Source organism: Anguilla anguilla, chromosome 11 (genome assembly GCF_013347855.1).
Source record: "Anguilla anguilla isolate fAngAng1 chromosome 11, fAngAng1.pri, whole genome shotgun sequence".
NCBI classification, from domain to species: Eukaryota; Metazoa; Chordata; class Actinopteri; order Anguilliformes; family Anguillidae; genus Anguilla; species Anguilla anguilla.
This window is the reverse complement of record NC_049211.1, coordinates 30,227,186-30,247,312: the sequence shown is the minus strand read 5'-3', so window position 1 is coordinate 30,247,312 and position 20,127 is coordinate 30,227,186. Positions and strand designations below refer to the sequence as shown.

Below are 20,127 nucleotides of genomic sequence, written 5' to 3'. Positions count from 1 at the left end.
CATATGAAGGGGGGAAATCATGATTGCTTGATTTACTAAAAAAAATACTCAGGATAACACTTTAATTTTTTTTATTCATTAATGTATATAGACCTCTTGTGGATGTCAGCTGAACAGCACGACTTGGTCAATGAGATCATGTCAGTTTCTTTGCAGCCCAAAACTTCGCTCAAAATACCACTAAAGCACAAAAAAAAATTGCCTACAGTAAAAAAAAAAAAAATGTATATTAATAGCTTTTTTAAAAAGTTAATATGTTCAATTGATGTGAATTGAGCAGCATATTTTCAGTTACACTTGATTTTGGATTTTGTTACAAAATTATGCATACTTGTACAATTACATAATTCCCTTACGTAAATGGCAGGTCAGAACCTGTGACACAGTTACTTAAAACATAACATCCTTGACTCAAGTATTAAGGGTCTGAACTGATGCTACAGCAGGTGTCCCTGCAAACTATACAGCAAGGTGTCTGTGGGAGGCATTCCCCATTCACTTAAACAGTGTTCTGTACCTGGAGTTTTAGAAACGATTTTTCCTAAATATTCGGCATCTGTACTGGGTTTGCTCAAAGAAAGGTGAACCTTTTATAACAAACCTAAACTGAATTGGGAAAAAAAAAAAGCTTCCTGTCAGAGGATGCTATAGGGCTATATATATGGACAACAATTGTAACACAAAGTGATGCGCAAACAATATTAACACATTTTTAAAAAAAATTCCTTTACGTTCCCAGATGTTCCCTTTGCAAGCTTGGAAGCAACAAGAATGGACACAATGGTTCACAATTTGTTGTCCCCAACTTTAACAAAGTCAGGTTTATCAGATACCCCAGTACTAGCAAGGTAGAACTTCTCTTTCCTGTATTGGTCATGTTTGGTTCTGCCACACAAGCAAGCCAATGCATTATGAGCCTTACTGCCTACACTGTATAATCGTTCATAGTCTAAGCTGAAGTAACACATTTGTGAATGAGAAGCTAGCAGTAGGTATTAGAACATTAGCGACGGTAAGACAAAATGACTGTCTTGTGCCATGGCTGTAGCGTTATGTTGTTGAACGAACACATGTCAGCAGAAGTTTAGGAATTGATTGTGCTTTGACAAGAATGCAGATGTTTATTTTATGCAGTGCATGACAGGGATGTAAGCATAAAGAAAGGACCAAGCAGCATGTTAGCAGATTATTTTGTATGTCCAATATAAGGTTTTGTATTTTAAACCTCAGTGCAAGCTAGCATGAAAATAGCAAGCCTTAAAGTAAACCAGTAAACTCTCAGTACACTTGCTTGCTAGTCGATAATTATTTGTATTCTATACATAAATGTCCTGGATGCAAATGGCAGCTGCTCTAAGTCTTCAGCATGGCACAGCCTCCTGCTGTGACACCATGTGCAGAACCATAATGCAAGTTGAGGAACACTGTCAAAAAACGTTAAACAAAAGAGATCGATTTGTAATTAAACCCCAAATAAACTGATAATTGTAATTTAAAAAATATAATTGTAGAAAGACTAAGGTCCTGACACCATTTGACCTTAACCTTTCATTTTCCCCTTTCTGACATAAAAGTAAGAGCTACACTACATGGCCAAAAGTATGTGGATTCCTGACATCCAACATCTCATTCAAAATTATGGGCATTAATATGGAGTTGGTCCACCCTTTGCTGCTATAATTAGGCCTGACTTGCAGTTCAATCTGAATTGCAAGCACCAAATCACCTATAATGGCATTGTATTAAGATTTTCCATCACTGGAACCAAGGGGCCTATTCCAAACCATGAAAAACAGCCGAAGACCAAGTGTGTCCATATACTTTTGGTCATAGTGTAGGTGGTCATTGAAATAAATGCATGAAAATCAAAAGAAACATTTCCTTAAATGTGTAACTGAAAGCTAAGGGCAACATACACTGCACTTAATTTCAGTCTGCACCAGAGGCTTTCAGTAAAAGACCATCATCTGCATCTACAGCCTTCTTAGACCAGCAGCAAAACAAAACAATCAGTCATCATAGGCTGGCTAGTGACTCATGTTAACTAGGTACCTAAGTCCAGTGAGAATGACTTCATAGAAAACAACAATAAAATTACACAAGGTTTATGATATAATCTGTACACACACCACATTTAACGTGGTGTGGCCTACATCAGTAGGATTAAAATGTATTCTGAAAGATAAAGCTGATACATGCATAGGTAATTTACAGTCACACCTCTACGGTATATCTAGAAGATTGTGTTGGGAATACAGGTCCTGTGTCAACTGGTACACCTCAGAGATGAGGGGCAAAGCATCTCCCAACATGGCTACAACCTGCTCCGGGGGGCCCACGTTCATGACCTCAAAGAAAGTGGGGCGCCCGGGAAGGGCGCAGAAGGCCACGCCGGAGGCCTTGCGGATGATCCAGGGGTGGAACTGGGCGAGAGACTCGTTGTAGGCCTCCGAGCACATGACAGAGGTCTTGCCATCTTCCGTGCTGGTGCGCAGGCGCTCCAGGAAGAGCTCCAGCCAGCGCAGGGCCCGGTGCAGTCTCAACAGCGTTCGGCAGCCCGACTCCGGGAAACTGCCCCGCTTGGTGAGGTCCACGAGGCCGTTGTCGAGCTCGTACTTCACCATGGACTGGATGGTGGTGTACTGGGCTCCGTTTTCCCCATTGCGGTGGTTCACCATGATCTGGATCTTGCTGACCGCGTCCTTGGATATGAAGGAAAAGACGCTCCCCAGGCTGTTCATAAACCTTTAATAAAGAGATGATTTTTAGAAACATTGAGTCATGGAGCCGATAATGCTGGGAAAGGCTTGTTACTTTCTGTTTTGTTAATGGTACCCTAACGGAAATTACATCTTGGTTCCAGCCTAATTTTAAGATGGTCCAGCTGGTTTGAAGCTGGTTTGGAGATTGTCAAGCTGGTAACAGCATGGTTGATATAGCAACCATGCTGGCAAGACCATACAGACATCACCAAATTCCAGGTGGTATCCAGGTGAAGCAGAAGCTGGTTCCTGCTAGATTCCATCTTAGGCTGGTAGCTGGAATTTCCACCAGGGTAGCCAGTGCTGTCCTGATTTTCAGCAAGATTGAGCAAACTGAATTTAGAAGCTGTTTATTGGATATTTTACTGCCCTAAAGCACGGTTGGAAAGGCAATGTTTCATAAATGCTAATAATGAGCAATGCTACCTCTCTATTTTTCCACTTACCTATCATCATAATGATCATAATCTCCCTTCATTACGCTTGATTTATTTTGTTAATTCAAAATGTACAGAATTTGGTAGAAGGACCGAGACCCCTCGTTTACGTCCATACTTTGAATGAACTATAGAACGTATTCCTATAGCCAAATCTTTTGAGTTTCTCACTGTAAGAGTTGAGTTTCTTGTTGCAAATACACTGCCTGTACCTTTGCCCTTTTCACTTTAGAAATAATTTTGCTTCTGTTAACTGGATTTACCAGCCCGTTGACATTCAGGGATAGGCTATAATCTTACAGTTTCGATCTGACATTGTATGACACTGCACTAAAGTCTAATCGACATGACCAACGTACTCTGGAGAGAAAGTCTTTCCCGAGAACCGCGGGATAAGGGCGTTCTGTGACAGCATATCGATCCAGGTAAATAAATAAATAAAAGAACAGGAAATACTTAGCATATAAATGCACGACATGCTACCCGACATGCCTATCCATAAATAAAACATTTATTCAATTCAATTTTTATTCAATTCAATATCAGGCAAATGTGCTTAAATAAATGGCTTGGATTCCAGCAAAAGTATTTCAAACAAATAATCGCAAAATCTGAACTAATCAAATTTGCTTCCCTGAATCTAATGAGCTTGCTGATAATCCAATTCGAACTACCAGTTCTACAAATGAGACTGACAAAAAGCGGTGCTGCATCAGAACGATTGCTCTTACCTCACAAGTCCGCGCCATCCAGCCACATATTGATCGATTTTCACCTCCTTATTTTCTGTGAGACATGACTGAAAAGTGTCAAGCACTTCTTTCAAAGAAAATTTCTGTTCCTCTGACATTACGGCATCGGCCATGGTTTAGAGGAAGCAGAAAGTTAGAGGAAAATGGGATTACCGTATTTCCTCTTATATAGATGGCTAGAAATAAGGTCAAGCCTAATTAGATTTTTTGTGAATTTAGCTCAAACTATACTTTATTAAATATGATACCACAAAACAAGCCCGTCCTTGCCAGCCATTTACATTAATGTCCGTCTCTTAGCATCACGGTGGTCTGTGGTCAGGTGCGGCGAGCAATTGTGTTGGGACCAGAGACTGGGACAGCATGTATGTCGCCCAACAGGATGTTCGTATTAACCCCGCCCACTATAATGGTGATTCGCTGATTTTTGTTGATTTTTCGCATTACCACCCAATGCAAAGCGTCGAGCAGCTCACGTGCCTGTAAGGCTCCAAGTTTTTTGTGTATCGGCTGGTCCAAAATGTCTGCATGCAGTTAGTCTATCTTGTGATCAAGTGCAGTATTATTGTTACATATTCGTTACGAGTTTTATTGAAGTCGCTTTCTCGATGCTACAGCACATACATGGAAGCACATCTTGTAACAAATGTGATGATGTGAACTGTGATGCGTCTGTGGTAGCGGTGATTGGTGGTAATTTCGCTGCATTTGGCTAGCCAGCTAGCTAGCTGGCAGGGAGAACCTAACATTACATTGGACAACACAGACGCTGGTTAATGCCTGATAGATTTCTTGTCAGAGTTGAAGTTCCTGAGCGTTACTGGGAAAATTTGTTCTCATAATCAAAACTGGCTTTGAGGATCAGTCATCTCGCATCGTAGCTACGATATTGTCAAAGGAACATAAAGTCTCAGGATGCCTGAGATTAAAGTAACTCCGTTGGGTAAGATGTAAATAAAGTATACATTATTATGAGTAAATGGTGCTAATAGGCACGCTTGTGCGTAATCAGCATAGGTGATGCATACATATATGATTTTAACTGAAGGCTGTCGACTGCTTTTATGTAGGCGCTGGTCAAGATGTTGGTCGAAGCTGCATTTTGGTCTCCATCGGTGGCAAAAATATCATGCTGGATTGTGGAATGCACATGGGGTACAATGATGACGTAAGTAAAGATATAAATTAGCGCGTTCTCTGAATTACAGACACGTACATTCTGTTAATACCGGGCCCTTACATTCTTAGTTTCCTGAGTAATATGCCAATGTAATGCTGAGAGTTCAAAAATATATATTTTTACACTGTAGACCTACTATTTTCAATATGTGTCCCTCTCTTCCCCTATGCAGAGGCGTTTCCCAGATTTCTCCTATATCACTCAAAATGGACGCCTAACAGAATTCTTGGACTGTGTTATTATCAGGTTTGTGGTTTCCCATTAAATATTGTACATTATTTTCAGGAGAACTAGTTTCCTCTATGCAAATGATACTTTTCATGTAGCAGTTGCGAATGCTGTCCACTATTGATGTTGCATTGGTGCTTCATTTCCCTTTAGCCATTTCCACCTGGACCACTGTGGTGCACTTCCCTACATGAGCGAGATGGTGGGCTATGACGGTCCCATTTACATGACCCATCCCACCAAAGCCATCTGCCCAATCTTACTGGAGGACTTCAGGAAGATCACTGTGGACAAGAAAGGAGAAACCAACTTCTTCACTTCACAGATGATCAAGGACTGCATGAAAAAAGTGATTCCACTGAACCTTCACCAAACAGTTCAGGTAGAGTTAACTCCTGTACCCATTCCCCTTGCTGATTCACTTTTGCTTTCAGTATGTCTTCCCAAAATGATTCTTTTTGCACCTAATTTATTGGACATACACCTTGCAATTTAGGCATGCTCCCCAGATAATTTTTTTGATATGGAAGTATTGGTCATCTTCATAAACTGTATAATAAATAGAGCAAGTCTATGGACAAATCAGATGGTCAGCTTTGCATTCTTAACATTCTGTCTGTATACTTGGGAAGTTGAAACATTCATGAAGGCACGCCTCTTGATGAATATTCATAAACTGGAAATAGCCCAGGGACATCCTATAAGGAAGTAGAGTGGGTGGATCACATCCATCCACTGAACATCTGGTTAGCCTAGAGAGACTGTTAGTCCTCTCCTGTTATGCGACTCTATAAATTGATCCACTTTAAACTGGTGCATGCCAGTCAATGATTGACATCACACAGGATCTGGTGTTACGAAACTCATAATCACTGCTGTGAGGAAGAATCAAAAGTGATATGCATTGTTGTTATTGTCTGTTCAGGTGGATGATGAGTTGGAGATCAAGGCTTACTATGCGGGGCATGTGCTCGGGGCAGCCATGGTGCAGATCAAAGTAGGGGCAGAGTCAGTGGTCTACACTGTAAGTATAACAAAGCAGGTTCCACTTAAGACCTCTATGTTTCTTTGTGTTTAATATGTTCATTGTCAGAAGGGAGAGAATGCTAACTGCACAGTGCATAAATACGGCATCAGTCTGACCTGTAAAAGGCACTAATTTATTCAGCTCACATATTGCCAATACAAATGTGTGCAGAAGATAAAAGGTGCTAAAGTGCACAAAAGAAAAAAAAGAAATGAGAAGGGAAAAAGAACAAATGTTTTGGTCTCACTCAGACCTTCATCAGTGTTACTATTTCCCAATTTTTAAACAGCAAAATAATAATATGTATTTTCTGAATACTGGAGTTGGAGGTCTGATATAGCATGTCCATATGAATATTCACTAAAAGTTCACTTTTGATTGACGGCCCATTATAAGGTTCACCACTGATTAGTTAATATTAAAATATAATATGTCAGGTTTCTTGAATTATAAAGTTTCCAGAAGATCAATACCATATCTTCCTGTAGTGGATTGTACGTTGCTCCTTTAAAGATGAATGATTAGAAATCTCAGTTGAATAAAATAGACTTAATATCATTGCGTTTCTGTCCCTGGTTCTGTATAACTATTTTAAAATGATTTTGTTTGCACGGGTTAATTTAGAAGTCTTTAATAGTGTGAGTTTTTGCAACTTGAATCCACTCCCAGTTCACTGATGCTGTTAACTTTTCTCTTGCAGGGGGATTATAATATGACACCAGACAGGCACTTGGGGTGAGTAACATATCTTTGATTCATTCTCCATATGCTGTCTTTGGGCCCTGTGAGGAAACAAATGCAGCTGAACAATGGTTTTGTGCTTCTCAGTGTGTCCTCAGCGGCCATTTTCTCTCCATTTTCAGGGCGGCCTGGATTGACAAGTGTCGTCCGGACATGCTGATCACGGAGTCGACCTACGCCACCACCATCCGGGACTCCAAGCGCTGCCGAGAGAGGGACTTCCTGAAGAAGGTGCACGAGACTGTGGAGAGGGGAGGGAAGGTGAGGACCGCAGGGAAGTGTGCCTGACCCGTTTCCTTTGAGCGCTGTCCATCAGGGGTTTTAACCCGTTAAAGTGTGAGATCGCAAATACGTGGTCGGATTTTTCTCAACTGAACATTCTAATGCTGATGTAACAATCATTACTGGTAATTGGAAGCAATGGAGTTCTAGAAGACTAACTTGGAACAAAAAGAATATTCCAAAAAACCTACTCTTCAGTGGGTTAAACATTGTGCTTGTTATGTTTTGGTACAGCAAATGTATTGATCAATGAAGCTTGTTGAAATTATACCTTAGAAGTCTTCCATAGTTTGTTCCATCAGCTTATTTCAAGGCAGTGCATTCAAGTAACATGACTGCCTTTATACGCGCGTCCGGTCTGTGCGTAACTGGCACCAGACTGGACCGAGGTTCAAGTTCTTTCCTGTTTGCAGGTGCTTATTCCAGTCTTTGCTTTGGGAAGAGCTCAGGAACTCTGCATTCTGTTGGAGACATTCTGGTAAGCAGTGACTCGACTGGTTCGGCTTGTTTGGACACTTCTAGAACACAGTCCTGCAGGTGTGATGCGTGATGATGTTTTTGTCTGCAAGCCAGTCAGGATGATGTCAGGTCAATGTGTTGCAATATCTAAGTTGGAAGTGCCAGCTGCAGGTTAAACCTGAATTACTTGCATTATTTCAGCACAACTTCAGCACAGTTGCCTATTTTAGTTGTTAATATGAATTAACGATTAAAATAGTTTAATCAATAAATGAAATGTCCCTTTTTAAACCAATTTTTTCATCTTTCACTTGAGACTTGATTTTATTTGCAGATATTGCTCTCAAAGAAGCTGCCAGCTACTTGTTACATGTCTCTTCACTTTTTAAATATTGTCATGAGATTAAAAACGTGGTTTTGTCTAAAGTCTGTTGAATTTTGTTAAAAAAATCCCATGTTGCATTGCTTTTCTTTTGTTACATTTTTTTGAAAGATCTCATTAAAATAAACGTGATTATGCTTAAAGGATTGCCCCCTTGAACACTTGCATATCATTTTGATTTTGAATCCCCTTTCTGAGAAAGTATTAGCTATCATGTAACATGCACACAGATGTAGCCAGTGGATTCTGGTTTGCGCCCCCTCCCTGCTCAATGTCAGTCCTCACTCTTATTTGAATGAGAAATTAATATTCATATTTTGTGTCAGTTCAAGTTTTTTGTGTGCACATCCATGTGCAAATAAATTGTAATCATTACATTGTAATATCTGGTAGCGTAAGATAATACGTAATTTATTTTAATAATCACGTAATTAAATCGGAACATCAGAATTTCAGGGCAGTTTCTTTGCTTTAATTGCAGGCTGCTCTTTGTATTTTTTCCCACAGGGAGAGGATGAATCTTAAAGCGCCCATCTACTTCTCCACTGGTCTCACAGAGAAAGCCAACCACTACTACAAGCTATTCATCACCTGGACCAATCAGAAGATCCGCAAGACCTTTGTGCAGCGCAACATGTTTGAGTTCAAGCACATCAAGGCCTTTGACCGCTCCTACGCGGACAATCCAGGACCAATGGTGAGGCCTGTGGACTAAATGTGAACTAGAATTGTGTGGGCCGGACCTCTATCTCTCTACCTCATTATGTGCCTGGAGAAAACCGTGGAGTTCAGAGCCATCAACCCACCCACTTTTCAAAACGGAAATCTTGGAACCAATCCCAATAATTCAGTGCATGACGGTCCAAGGTGAAAGTGGAGATTCAAACCGGCAATTCAAACAGATTGCCCAATTGTAGTCTGATAAAAAAATGTTAGAAATCGTTAGATTAAGCGTTAGATGATATTCATCTTGCGTGAAGCATGAAATTTTGGATTTAAATCTACGGCAAACAATGAATAACTGTTAGTGTAAGTAGCTGTGATAGACAGAAAGACGTGAAAGTGCACACACCTCTGTGACCACTGGAGATGCAAAGCTTGCCTACTTGCTTTTCCGTCGCAACACTTGCCATAATGACAAGTGGCCAAAGTCCTTTACTTGCATGATATCTGGTTTTACTTGCTCTGAGTGTGAGTGTATGTGTGTGTGTGTTTGTTCCCAGGTGGTGTTCGCTACTCCAGGAATGCTGCATGCTGGGCAGTCTCTACAAATATTTAAGAAATGGGCCGGCAATGATAAAAACATGGTGAGTTATCTGCAGAAGACTCATTGGCGGTCAGTGTGCCCCATCTTCACAGTCTGTTCCTTGGCCTGGCAGAGCAGGCATTTATCATGCGATTTGAGCTTTCCGTCAGTTTTTGAGTGAAAATAAATGGGGGCTGCTGGGGGGCTCATCCTGTTAAGTGTCGCGGTGCGTACAGGGGTCTCACTGTCTGGTATTGAATCCGGAATATCGCTGTCATCGCTCAGCAGCGACCCCCACTGGTCAGTTGACTTGAAATAGAATCACGGCCTGACATCATATCTTGGAGGACAGAACATGATTGACCGTACTCTCTCAAATCAATGCTAAAGTACAGTGAATAAACGCAGATTGTGAATACAATTGGGCATTCCACATCGGAAGGACAAAGGGGGCAAGCATTAAAAAAGTCAAAGTAAATGAAAAAACTGCTGGCAGTCTGGTGTTATTGCTATGTAAGCCAATTACATTTCTGGTGCAACCATTCTGGTTTCGTGCTTGTAGAACAGAGACTTGGCGCCTATCGCTGTGGGAAGATAATTGGTGCTAAAACGGCTCTGTTGAATTTCTGTGACTGGTGTCAAGCTGTTTTTGAGGTCTAGCAGTGCCCTCGAGTCAACTGAAACCTTCAGAGGACAAATAGGGAAGGTCTGGTTCAGTAATTGCATTCTCATGTCTACTCACACCCAGCAGGAGTGCAGTTGTGAGCCAGGTGGAAAATAATATCTGAACCCATTAGGAGCCCTCCCTGCTGTTCTGGCATAAATATGCAGTCGAATGGCGCTTTGGAGAACAAGAGATCTAAATGGCGTAAGTCGCTCTGGACAAGAGCGTCTGCTAAAACGGCAGGATGTAAACAAGTGTTTACAGACATTCCACTTACCCCACGGCCTGTAGTTTTGCTCAATGTCTCAAAAGAACAGATCATCAAGCTCCTCCCTACTGGCGCTTCTGTTTTGTTCTGGCAAAACACAGATGGCTGTCAGCACCCAGGGACACTTCACAGAGTTTATAATATTGAGCCAGTACCACCGTAGTAAACAACGGTTTTCAATCCGAACCTCTGAAAAACAGTGCACCCTGCTGGCGGCCTACAGTCATTGCAGGGCGGCTAAAAGTGTGGATAAGTGGATGCTGATCCACATAATCCACATAGGCTTTGTGGGAAGCTGATTGTCGGTGGATCCATGTAACAATCTGATCTCACTGTCCCCATCCAATTGGTCACCTGTACCTCAAGGCCAAAGAGGTGTTTGATCTCTGTGTTTTACTTGCATAACGGTCCTCATAAGAGAGAGGGTGCTCATACCTTCCGTGTCTCTCTGTGGTACGCCACTCTGAAGCATGTTGCCAGACAGGATTTCACACCTTTTGACAAGATGTGTCCTGTTTACGTAACATTTCCTTATAGTTTCTTTGTCCTTTAAAGATGACATCCTCACACTGCGCAAGCAGTTCTATGCTTTGCTCAGCCTGTAGCCACCATCTCTCTCACTAACATTTAACATTAAGGCATTCAGCAGAGGCTGTTATTTAGAGTGACTTGCGCAGCTGTTTTTGCATATAATGCATATTCAAAATATAAATCTGTCACAGGATTTATTAACAAAACTGAATATTTCTGTCACAGATATGTGAAAGTGCAGAGATGCAGGAAGCTCTATTCGTTCGTAGCTCAATGTTTCCCTTTTTTATTGTCTTTTGTGTCAGCTCATCATGCCAGGCTACTGTGTGCAAGGAACTGTGGGATACAAGATCCTGAACGGCCAGAAGAAGCTGGAAATGGAGGGAAGGACGACGGTAAGGCTGTTCAAGTATTCATCAGTGCCTGAAGTTGCATGGCTGACCTAATTTACCCTTAATCTGTGGTAACTATCAGAATAGGTGGTCCAACCCGGTACTGGAGGGGTTTTTTCTTAAATTGTGAGAGTTTTTTTTACGTATGTTTACATATGTCAGTTTACAGTATTTTCCACATTAAAGGAGCTTTTATCCAAACATGATTATATTTGACATTGTGTGCAACGCCCCATGGTTAACAAATGTGATTATAATCGCAACAGACACTGCCGCAACAAAAGGCGCGGCGGCCGTCTGCCTGTTAATCATGCTGATTAGCAAGCTGTAAGCACACTAACTTAGTCCAGATGGTGCGGGAGAGGTCTGTGTACCCCCAGAGGCACGGATGGATTGTGAGCCTGCGATACTGAAGGACACTGGGTTCATTAAATCCACAGGAATGTTTCAGTGCTATCTATCATGCCCTCTATCATTTCATGTCTTATGTAGTTTAAGTGCTACTGTATGCTTTGCTGTGCTTTCAGTCTTCTCGGGAATCTTATGATATTTGCAAATTGGTTTATTCAGGTTGTTGCAGGCCAATTCCACATTTTATAGATAAGTTATGAGTTGGTGGGGTGATGTATTACATTTCAGTATGTTACCCCATCAACAGCCTAGCAGAGCCAAATTTTTCGCCCGTAACACACACTCACACACGAAATATATCCTGAGGTGTGTTGCAAAATGTAGAAAAGTGTTCAGAGTGAACTTTCTATTCATTAGAGCATTTGAAGCCTAACAGAGTTTTACAGCTATTGAGAAAAGCCCGCGGTGCTTTGTTTGACCTCTGACCTCTGGCTCCACGCAGCTGGAGGTGAAGCTGCAGGTGGAGTACATGTCTTTCAGCGCCCACGCCGACGCCAAGGGCATCATGCAGCTGATCCGCATGGCGGAGCCGCGCAACGTGCTGCTGGTGCACGGCGAGGCCAAGAAGATGGAGTTCCTGAAGGACAAGATCGAGCAGGAGTTCAGTGAGTGACGAAACGGCCCAGCACCGGCCGCCAAGCACCCGCACAGCCGTTCTGTCTGAGTTCAGTATCCCTGCAGAATTTAGGAAAGCCTGTATTCATGTAAAGCTACGTTTGCAGACAGCACATACTGTTGGAATGAACTTTGTGCAACAGAAGGCCTAAGTTAATGTGACTGACTTGCTAAGGAGGTCCTTGAAAGTGAAGATAGTATTAATGATATAAGTTCAGCAAAATTTGTGCAAGAAGCCTCTAACTAGGTAGAAACAGTGATAAGATAAGTGTACCATAGTCAAATGCCTATCAGATAGGAGTTCCCCCAAGGGCCTGCTGTCGGCTCGAGATAATATTATATTTAAGGTTTCCTGAATAATTTAGTAAATAATTATGTCATCTGAACAGTCTCCCTGCTGCAAACACCCCCTAGCTGGCAATTGTTCTCACCTTGCTGTTTACCCAAAAATGTGGGGAACCCCCTGTATAAGGGGGTGGGAATTCAAATGAGAGAACTGATCCTGATGTAACCGCTTGTCTTTTAACCCCTCTTAAGATGGTTGAACAGACTGAACTTAACGGGGTGATGTGTAATCAGTGGGCAGTGCAGCAGTGAAATGGCTGAATTTGATGGTGTGGCATTATAATCAGTGGATGGTGCGGTCTCATGCAGTGTGTTGCAATGCCTGTTTGAATGTCTGGTCAGGCTGGCTCGTTAGGCTTCTCGCCCTGTGATTGGCAGGCCTCAGCTGCTTCATGCCAGCCAATGGGGAGACGACGACCGTGACGACCAACCCCAGCGTGCCTGTGGACATCTCCCTCAGCCTCCTCAAAAGGGAAGCCGCCCTCGGAGGTAACCTTCACAGTTCCGCATAGGTAGCCGCCAGGCTTGTGGAACTCCCCACTGTCTAAACTGAGGGGTTTTCCCCGAATTCTTGTGACTTTTCCTTATTTTTCTCCCCCAAAAATCAAGAAATACAGATTTTTCAGACCCAGAACATCTCTCGGTCCAGTAGTACCTGGCTTCATTGCTGAAAATTCTTTCGTGATACCAGTTACATTACATTACAGGCATTTAGCAGACGCTCTTGTCCAGAGCGACTTACATTGTATCCAGTTATACAGCTGGATATATACTGGAGCAATGCAGGTTAAGTACCTTGCTCAACGGTACAACGGCAGTGTCCTACTGGGGAACCGAACCTGCGACCTTTGGGTTACAAGACCAACTCCTTAGCCATTATACTAGACTGCCTCCCCGTTACAGCACAGAAGCTCTTGATGCGTATGTGCTCATGACATGACCAGAGTTAGAGGACTAGGGCGAGATGCTTTCGGCCTTAAAATCGGCATTTCTTGACCGATCAGTAAGAATTGCTGTGAAATACCGAACAGAATCCTGGCGTAAAACTGAAACGCTGACCGCACGGGTGCAGTGTGCGATCATTTCCTGCAAAGCAAAACACTTCCTCCCCGCTCAGCCAAACCCGCTACACGCAGCATCTGACCTATATTTGATATGGCTCAGCATAACTTATGCATCATGTGCAGCTCTAATGTTACCAGCAGCTCAAGCGTGTTTATTTGTGGATATTGAGATTGTTGACTGGGGAGCCCAACGTTAAAGTTACAACAGCTCGGTGTAAGGATTTCGTTTAAATATATGACAAGCAAAATCAAACTTTTGAATCTTAAATACGCATCTCATAATATTCAGAATAATTGATCAAAAAACTTTTTTTTGGTATGACTTTTTAATTCAGTTTTTGTACTCTTTTCTTTCCCTCGTGGCTGGTCATAATTGAATTGAATTCAGTTTAATAGTATTGCCCTAATTACATCCATTTAGGCTACAACTAAAACTCAGTTGGCCAAATTCAGCATTGATGGCTCTGCTATCCAGTGTGCCTGTTAGAATTCATACGAGTAGTTTTATCTTCCTCTGTGAGGAAATAATGTGGTTATGATCATGTATAACAACATGTTTTGTTAGAGAAACCACACGCTGTGCTCGAGCACTTGTGGTAAGTGCCCTTAATTTCACCAGAAGACAGAAGTATACTGTAGTCTGTGCAAAGCCAGTAGGGGGGATGGCGATGTGTTTTTTTTTATGAGCGCTCACAACAGAGTTTGGGTCTGTTTCATGAAAATTCAGTCAATTCAGTAAATGAATTAAAAGTTCATTTATTATTTGGAAAAAATCCTGGGACACTGAATAGACTGACCCTGGTTGTTGTGCTCTTGACGCTGTGTAGGGCCCTTGCCTGACCCAAAGAAACCCCGGACCATGCACGGGACCCTGATCATGAAGGACAATGTAAGTCCCCAGCCACGTGTGAATGCTCTATTTTATGAACCGAGAGTGCAGCTGTGGGTTTAGTTCAGCCGAGGAAAGCACTGAGCTCGAAAGGTGAACAGATTGTCGTAGCTTTGAAGGTCAGCCTGTTGCAGTGCGTGAGAGTATGTGTAGGACGGAGGAAAAGTTTGCACGTAGGTGGCGTTAGGGACGGGGTGCGGTCGACAGGTGGGTTTTTTTGTGATCACTCTTTAAGTATATTTAGGACATACTGCAAATTCACAAACGAGAATTTCAAAGAACAAAACGACCCTACTGCCCGATTCTGAACATCACGAGTTGAGTCTGAATGTCAAGCTGCTAAGCTCAGAATATTTCCTCGTTAAGAAATAAAAAATATGTTTTAACAGCCTACATACTTTCCTGCATTAAGAAATTAAATGTCACAAAATATTCAGGCTCCCTGGTTATCGTTACCCCAAACATTGATGCTGGTGCATAGCTGCTCATATCCCTGCCCATCCCTGGACTGTGGCCGTTTGGGTTCTATTCAGTTTTTCTGTAGTGTGTTACAAATTGATTACAGTTTTGAATGAATTCATCCAGTGTGTCTTCAGTGCAAGATCTGGAATTATCCATCACTACAGAATTGCCTTTTAGTCCAATGTAAAACCTGAGCCGGTGCAATCCATAACCATACCAGAGTCAGTGTAAAATTGAAAGGGTAGTCATCTTTAACTTCATGCTGACTGAGCTAAAGTGTAAAATTTAAATATTGGGTACCTCCAGATATTGCCCTGAAGAGATACTGGATAAATATTTTTGAAATTGTCAATTAAAAACACATTGGGCAATAAATTACACACCAATCTGTGTAGGCATCGCCCTGCGTAGTTGTCTCCAGGATGTGGTAATGTCAGGGCATTCCCCCGACAAACAAGGGCCAAAGCTGTAAGCGTTCTGTGCGATTCATAGTGAGCTTGGCGCAAACAGATCTTCCTCATCCGTCATTACGTGAAGGATGTTTACATCCTTCTGTATGAAGTGCATCTCCTGTAGCAAAGCAGTAGGAGACGATGCAGGAATTCTAAACACGTGTGTTTCACAGGCATGTTTAACTCATTTGTTTTCCTGCTTATGGTTCTTATAGAGGTCAGCTATCAGTCAACTCACTATAAACAGAAATATTCTGCATTTAAGCATATTTATGACCTACTAGAAGCATTGTGAGTTTGCTGAAGTTACAAACTATGTACAATTCACAAAGTAGCCTGCCGGGCCATGAACATTTTCTCTAAGGTTTGAGAAAAACAAGACCCAAAAAGTTACAACTTTTGCCTGCAACACACATATCAGCTCTCAACCACTGGCCCCACATGTGTGTGTAAAATATTTCTCTCATTTAAAATGTCTGAGAAATTACCACATCTGGAGCAGTAAAGACATAACTTATCCCTAAATTCATTCCACCCCCAAAGTTGTATCATTAGTGAAATTAAAATTCACAAGTAGGTATACTGCTCAAACTGTAATGACCTAAGTTAGCTGTACCCATTGTATTTAGATCTAATGACAGTGTACAGCAACAACTTTAGAACAAGTGTGCATGGTAAACTGAACAGCGAGCTGCAGCTAGAAACCTCGCTTCAGAGTGCAGTTAGCAAGGCAGCCTGGCTTTAAGGCTGCCGCTAGTTAGTTACCTAGCTTCCAATGTGCTTGGCATTGGATAAATGTCTTTCGCAGATCATTTTATTTCCTTTCCTAGAAAGACTGACTTTTGGTAAATAAGACCTTAAGAGATCAGTTGACTGTTTTCTCTCTCTGTTTTCCTGTACCTCACCCACACATTCCTTTTCTTTTTCCCTCTCTCTGTGTTGCTGTATTGTGTGTTTCCTTCATTGTATCACTACATCTGGCCCCTCATCCATATATCCCTTTATGCATGTCCCCTTCCCTTTATCTGTCTACTCCTGTTTCTCTTTATTCCTCTCCTTTATGTTCTTCTCTTTATGTCTGTATATCCTTCCGTTCCTCTGTTCCTTTCCATATTTTTCTGTCTTTATCCCTCTGTTAATCTCTCTTTCCCACTATTCCTCTGTCCCTGTGTCCTCCTCTCCATCTGTCCTTCTTAAACTATCTCCCTCTCTTCTTTTTCTCTTCCTCTGTCCCCCCTCCCAAAATCTCCGTCCATCTTTGCCTCTGCTTTTACCCGTCTGCCTGTGCGTCCGTCCATGTGTCCGTCCCTGCGTCCGTGCGTCCCTCTGTCCCTCTGTCCGTCCGTGCGTCCGTCCCTGCGTCCCGACGCGCAGACCCTGCGGCTGGTCTCCCCAGAGCAGGCCCTGAAGGAGCTGGGGCTTAACGAACACCAGCTGCGCTTCACCTGCCGCCTGCAGCTGCAGGACCCCCACAGCGACGCCGACACCCTCAGCAGGGTCTACACCCACCTCAAGAGGTACCCCCCACCCCCCCACCCCACCCCACCCCGCCCCGCACACTCCACCATCTCTGTAACCCGGGGATGTTCAAATCTGGCCCTCCTTGTCAGAATCACTGCTGGGTTACATTCTTCCACTCTAATCAGGGACTGATTTCGACCTGGGACATCAGGTTGGTGGGGTTTCTGGCTAATCAGGGACAATAATGAATAATGGCCACTCAGATCAAATGATAAAGCCCTTCTTGCCCAGAGGAGACAGCCTCTTAAGCTGTCTAACAGTCTTTCTGGAGAAGTGAAATTTGTGTCTTATTTTAAAAACCATTTAAATGCATGATTTATGAACTGCGCCTGTGTGTGATTTTGATTGTTCTTTTATTGTTGGTGCTTGGTCTTAAATTAAAATTTTCATGTCCCCATTTAGTTTTTTCCTCGTCCCTTTTTTCTCTATTTGTGCATTGTCGTATTGTTTCTGCTTTGTTTATATCACACTGTCTCACTGTGTTTTAAAATGTCTGTGAAGTGCTTTCCTCGTGTGCTAGAAAAGGACTGGAATTATCTTTAGCTTCAAAAGAACAGCAAGCCACCACCAGCCTGCGTGCAGGCTTCTGATGTTTTTAACTGTCTCATTTGGTTTTTGTAAGCTGTGCGCTGAGAGTATTCATTCTTTCCATCACAGGAATGGAAAGGAAGGTTTTTTTTTTTGCACCCAACTTTCAGTTTTGTTTTAGACGTTGGTTCTTACATGATGTTTATGGGGTAGTTTCCTTGTGCTGTTCAAAAAGGACTTATTTAGTCAACCGTTTCATAAACAACCAGCTCTTGTGGAATTTCCTTTGGTTTCACAACAGGTTGTCGATGAAGACGTGAACAGCATATTTTTCTGTTCCAAGTCAAATTTTCAGCATTTGTAAGACACGAGAATGACCGACGCGGGGACATGACCGGGGGCAGGGTCCGCTCCTGTTTCTCAGTTCTCTGCCACAGAAAACACTGCGGTCTCGCCTTTGTCCCCGCTCTCCCAGTTCATGTTTCACAGGATTGTTTCATTTCCTGAAGCGTGCAGGAGCGAAACGGTCATGACCAGAGTTGTAAAAACTGTGCACGTGCCCCGGGGGGGTCGTGCTCATCTCCCGTTTCCCTTTTTTTTGCCCCCAGCGTTTTGAAAGGGTACGCCATCCAGCACCTGCCCGACGGCACCGTCATGGTGGAGTCCATCGTCATCAAGGTGACCTCGTCCTCCGAAGACCCAAACAGCAAAGTTCTGCTGCTCTCCTGGAGCTATCAGGTAAAGTTGACAAATCCCTGGTCTATTATAATAAAAATGAGTTATTAGTTATGACAAAATATGGCAGTGCATTTCTTCTAGTATCTGCTACTCCTAATAGTGTCAGGTCAACACTTAAAATCAATCATAATAAATGCACTACTTGGAGTGAATTCAATTCCAATTCAGTGAATTCAATTCATGAACAGTCATAATGTTCAATGAGGTTTTCCTGTGAATCAGTTGCAGTTTGTTTTTCTCCAACCTTCCCAAACCCTGCTCCTCTTACATTTATATATTAATTTATTTAAGTGTTTTGTCTTTTTTTTTTTTTTGCTGATTACTAAACAAACAGCTGACACAGCCCATGAGTCACAAAAGTAGTTTGAGGGGGACCTAAAAATAAAAATTGGCAAAAATAGAATTCTCATTTTTGTTTCTTTTTTAATTTGCATACAGTACATTTCACGTGTTTGATCACTCGTGACTAATTATGGAATCGGTTTGTGTTCGGAAAGTCAACACTGCTCAGATCTGGAGGTAGAATAGCTGAGATGATTTGACACTTCTTTACTGGAAAATACAAAGATGGAAATCTGTCACCACTACAGTTGAAGCACCCCACCCGCCACCCCACCCACAGCTGGCCTTCAAGTTTTCTGCACTACTATGCATTAGTCACAAGTGTGCGGCGTTAATTCAGATGCTTTCTCTGTAGCAGACCTGTATGGTGGAATGTTCCTTCTGTTCCATTTTGCGTTCTACTGTTGTTAATGTGTAAAACCACACCTGCTCCCTGACAACTTTACATTCATACATTACTTCAGCTCGTGTCTGTATATCACGATTGATTTGGGGAAAGGACTATTTTTAGAATTAATATTGGAGGACCAGTCAGTCAGTTAACCTTTCCTCATTCAGTGGTTTTACCCTCATAAAAAAAATGAACAGGAAAAGATTTCACTTAATGGATTACAAAAGCAAGTGAATTCATTTTTTGTTCTTCATATTATTGGTCATAGTAATAGTAATGGTAGTATTTTCTGATATGATTTGAGGTCGATCATAATAAGTAAAAGGCACACTCACAGTTTAAGTGAATAAAGTCAGTTACACCAAGTAGGACAAACAACAGTGCCAGTAAACCACCTCTTGAGACTCGTATGGGACAGGTGGATGAGTTGTGTTTGTTAAAACGCCGTATCGCTGGTAAGGTACATATATGGGCATGTGCTAGTAACATAGTTTCTGAGATATGTACAATATAAATATTTTGAGGTGATTATCAACATTTTTGCACTTCCTGTTTTAGGATGAAGAGCTGGGCAGCTTCCTGTCGACCCTGCTGAGGAAAGGCCTTCCTCCCGGATTGTGCTGAACTGCCTTCCTTTTTGATCCTCGAGGGGCAAGCTTATCTCTGAATTCTGCGCGTGGGGGGTTTTCTATGAAAGTTTTATAAATAAAGCCTGTCCCGTTTGGTTTGTATCAGCGAGTGTCTCAGACTTACCCAAAGTATGTTTGTGGAAGTGAGAGTTGATCTCTGCGTTACAATACGGGAAGCTTCAGTGAAATCCAAAAAAGTCACAAATTAATCACATTATTTTCTGTTCCAACACCTGTTTCATTTAGGTATTTAATGGGAAAATGGCACTTCTTTGAAGCAAAACATTGCATTGTCTATGTGCAAAAGCTTGTGATTATTAGCTTATTCTGGGTGGCACAGCAACCGTTCTCACTGCTAAACAATATTGAACTTAAACTATTTGGATTTA

General features: G+C 42.1%; 2 protein-coding genes across 2 annotated transcripts; one reads left to right on the top strand and one right to left on the bottom strand.

The window, feature by feature from the left end:
* Nucleotides 1-54: 54 nt before the first annotated feature.
* cptp (ceramide-1-phosphate transfer protein) lies at nt 55-4,330 on the bottom strand. Its single transcript, XM_035381425.1, has 2 exons — nt 3,931-4,330; nt 55-2,745 (listed from the first exon to the last, which is right to left on the bottom strand). Exons 1-2 carry the CDS (start codon nt 4,062-4,064, stop codon nt 2,223-2,225), a joined length of 657 nt encoding a protein of 218 aa, XP_035237316.1. The 5' UTR covers nt 4,065-4,330; the 3' UTR covers nt 55-2,222.
* Nucleotides 4,331-4,435: 105 nt separating this feature from the next.
* On the top strand, nt 4,436-19,843 carry ints11 (integrator complex subunit 11). Its single transcript, XM_035382819.1, has 17 exons — nt 4,436-4,894; nt 5,022-5,119; nt 5,304-5,377; nt 5,513-5,741; nt 6,285-6,383; nt 7,087-7,121; nt 7,250-7,388; nt 7,823-7,887; nt 8,758-8,947; nt 9,474-9,557; nt 11,265-11,354; nt 12,205-12,367; nt 13,101-13,211; nt 14,614-14,675; nt 16,964-17,106; nt 18,247-18,376; nt 19,668-19,843. Exons 1-17 carry the CDS (start codon nt 4,867-4,869, stop codon nt 19,731-19,733), a joined length of 1,806 nt encoding a protein of 601 aa, XP_035238710.1. The 5' UTR covers nt 4,436-4,866; the 3' UTR covers nt 19,734-19,843.
* The last annotated feature ends 284 nt before the right edge of the window (nt 19,844-20,127 follow it).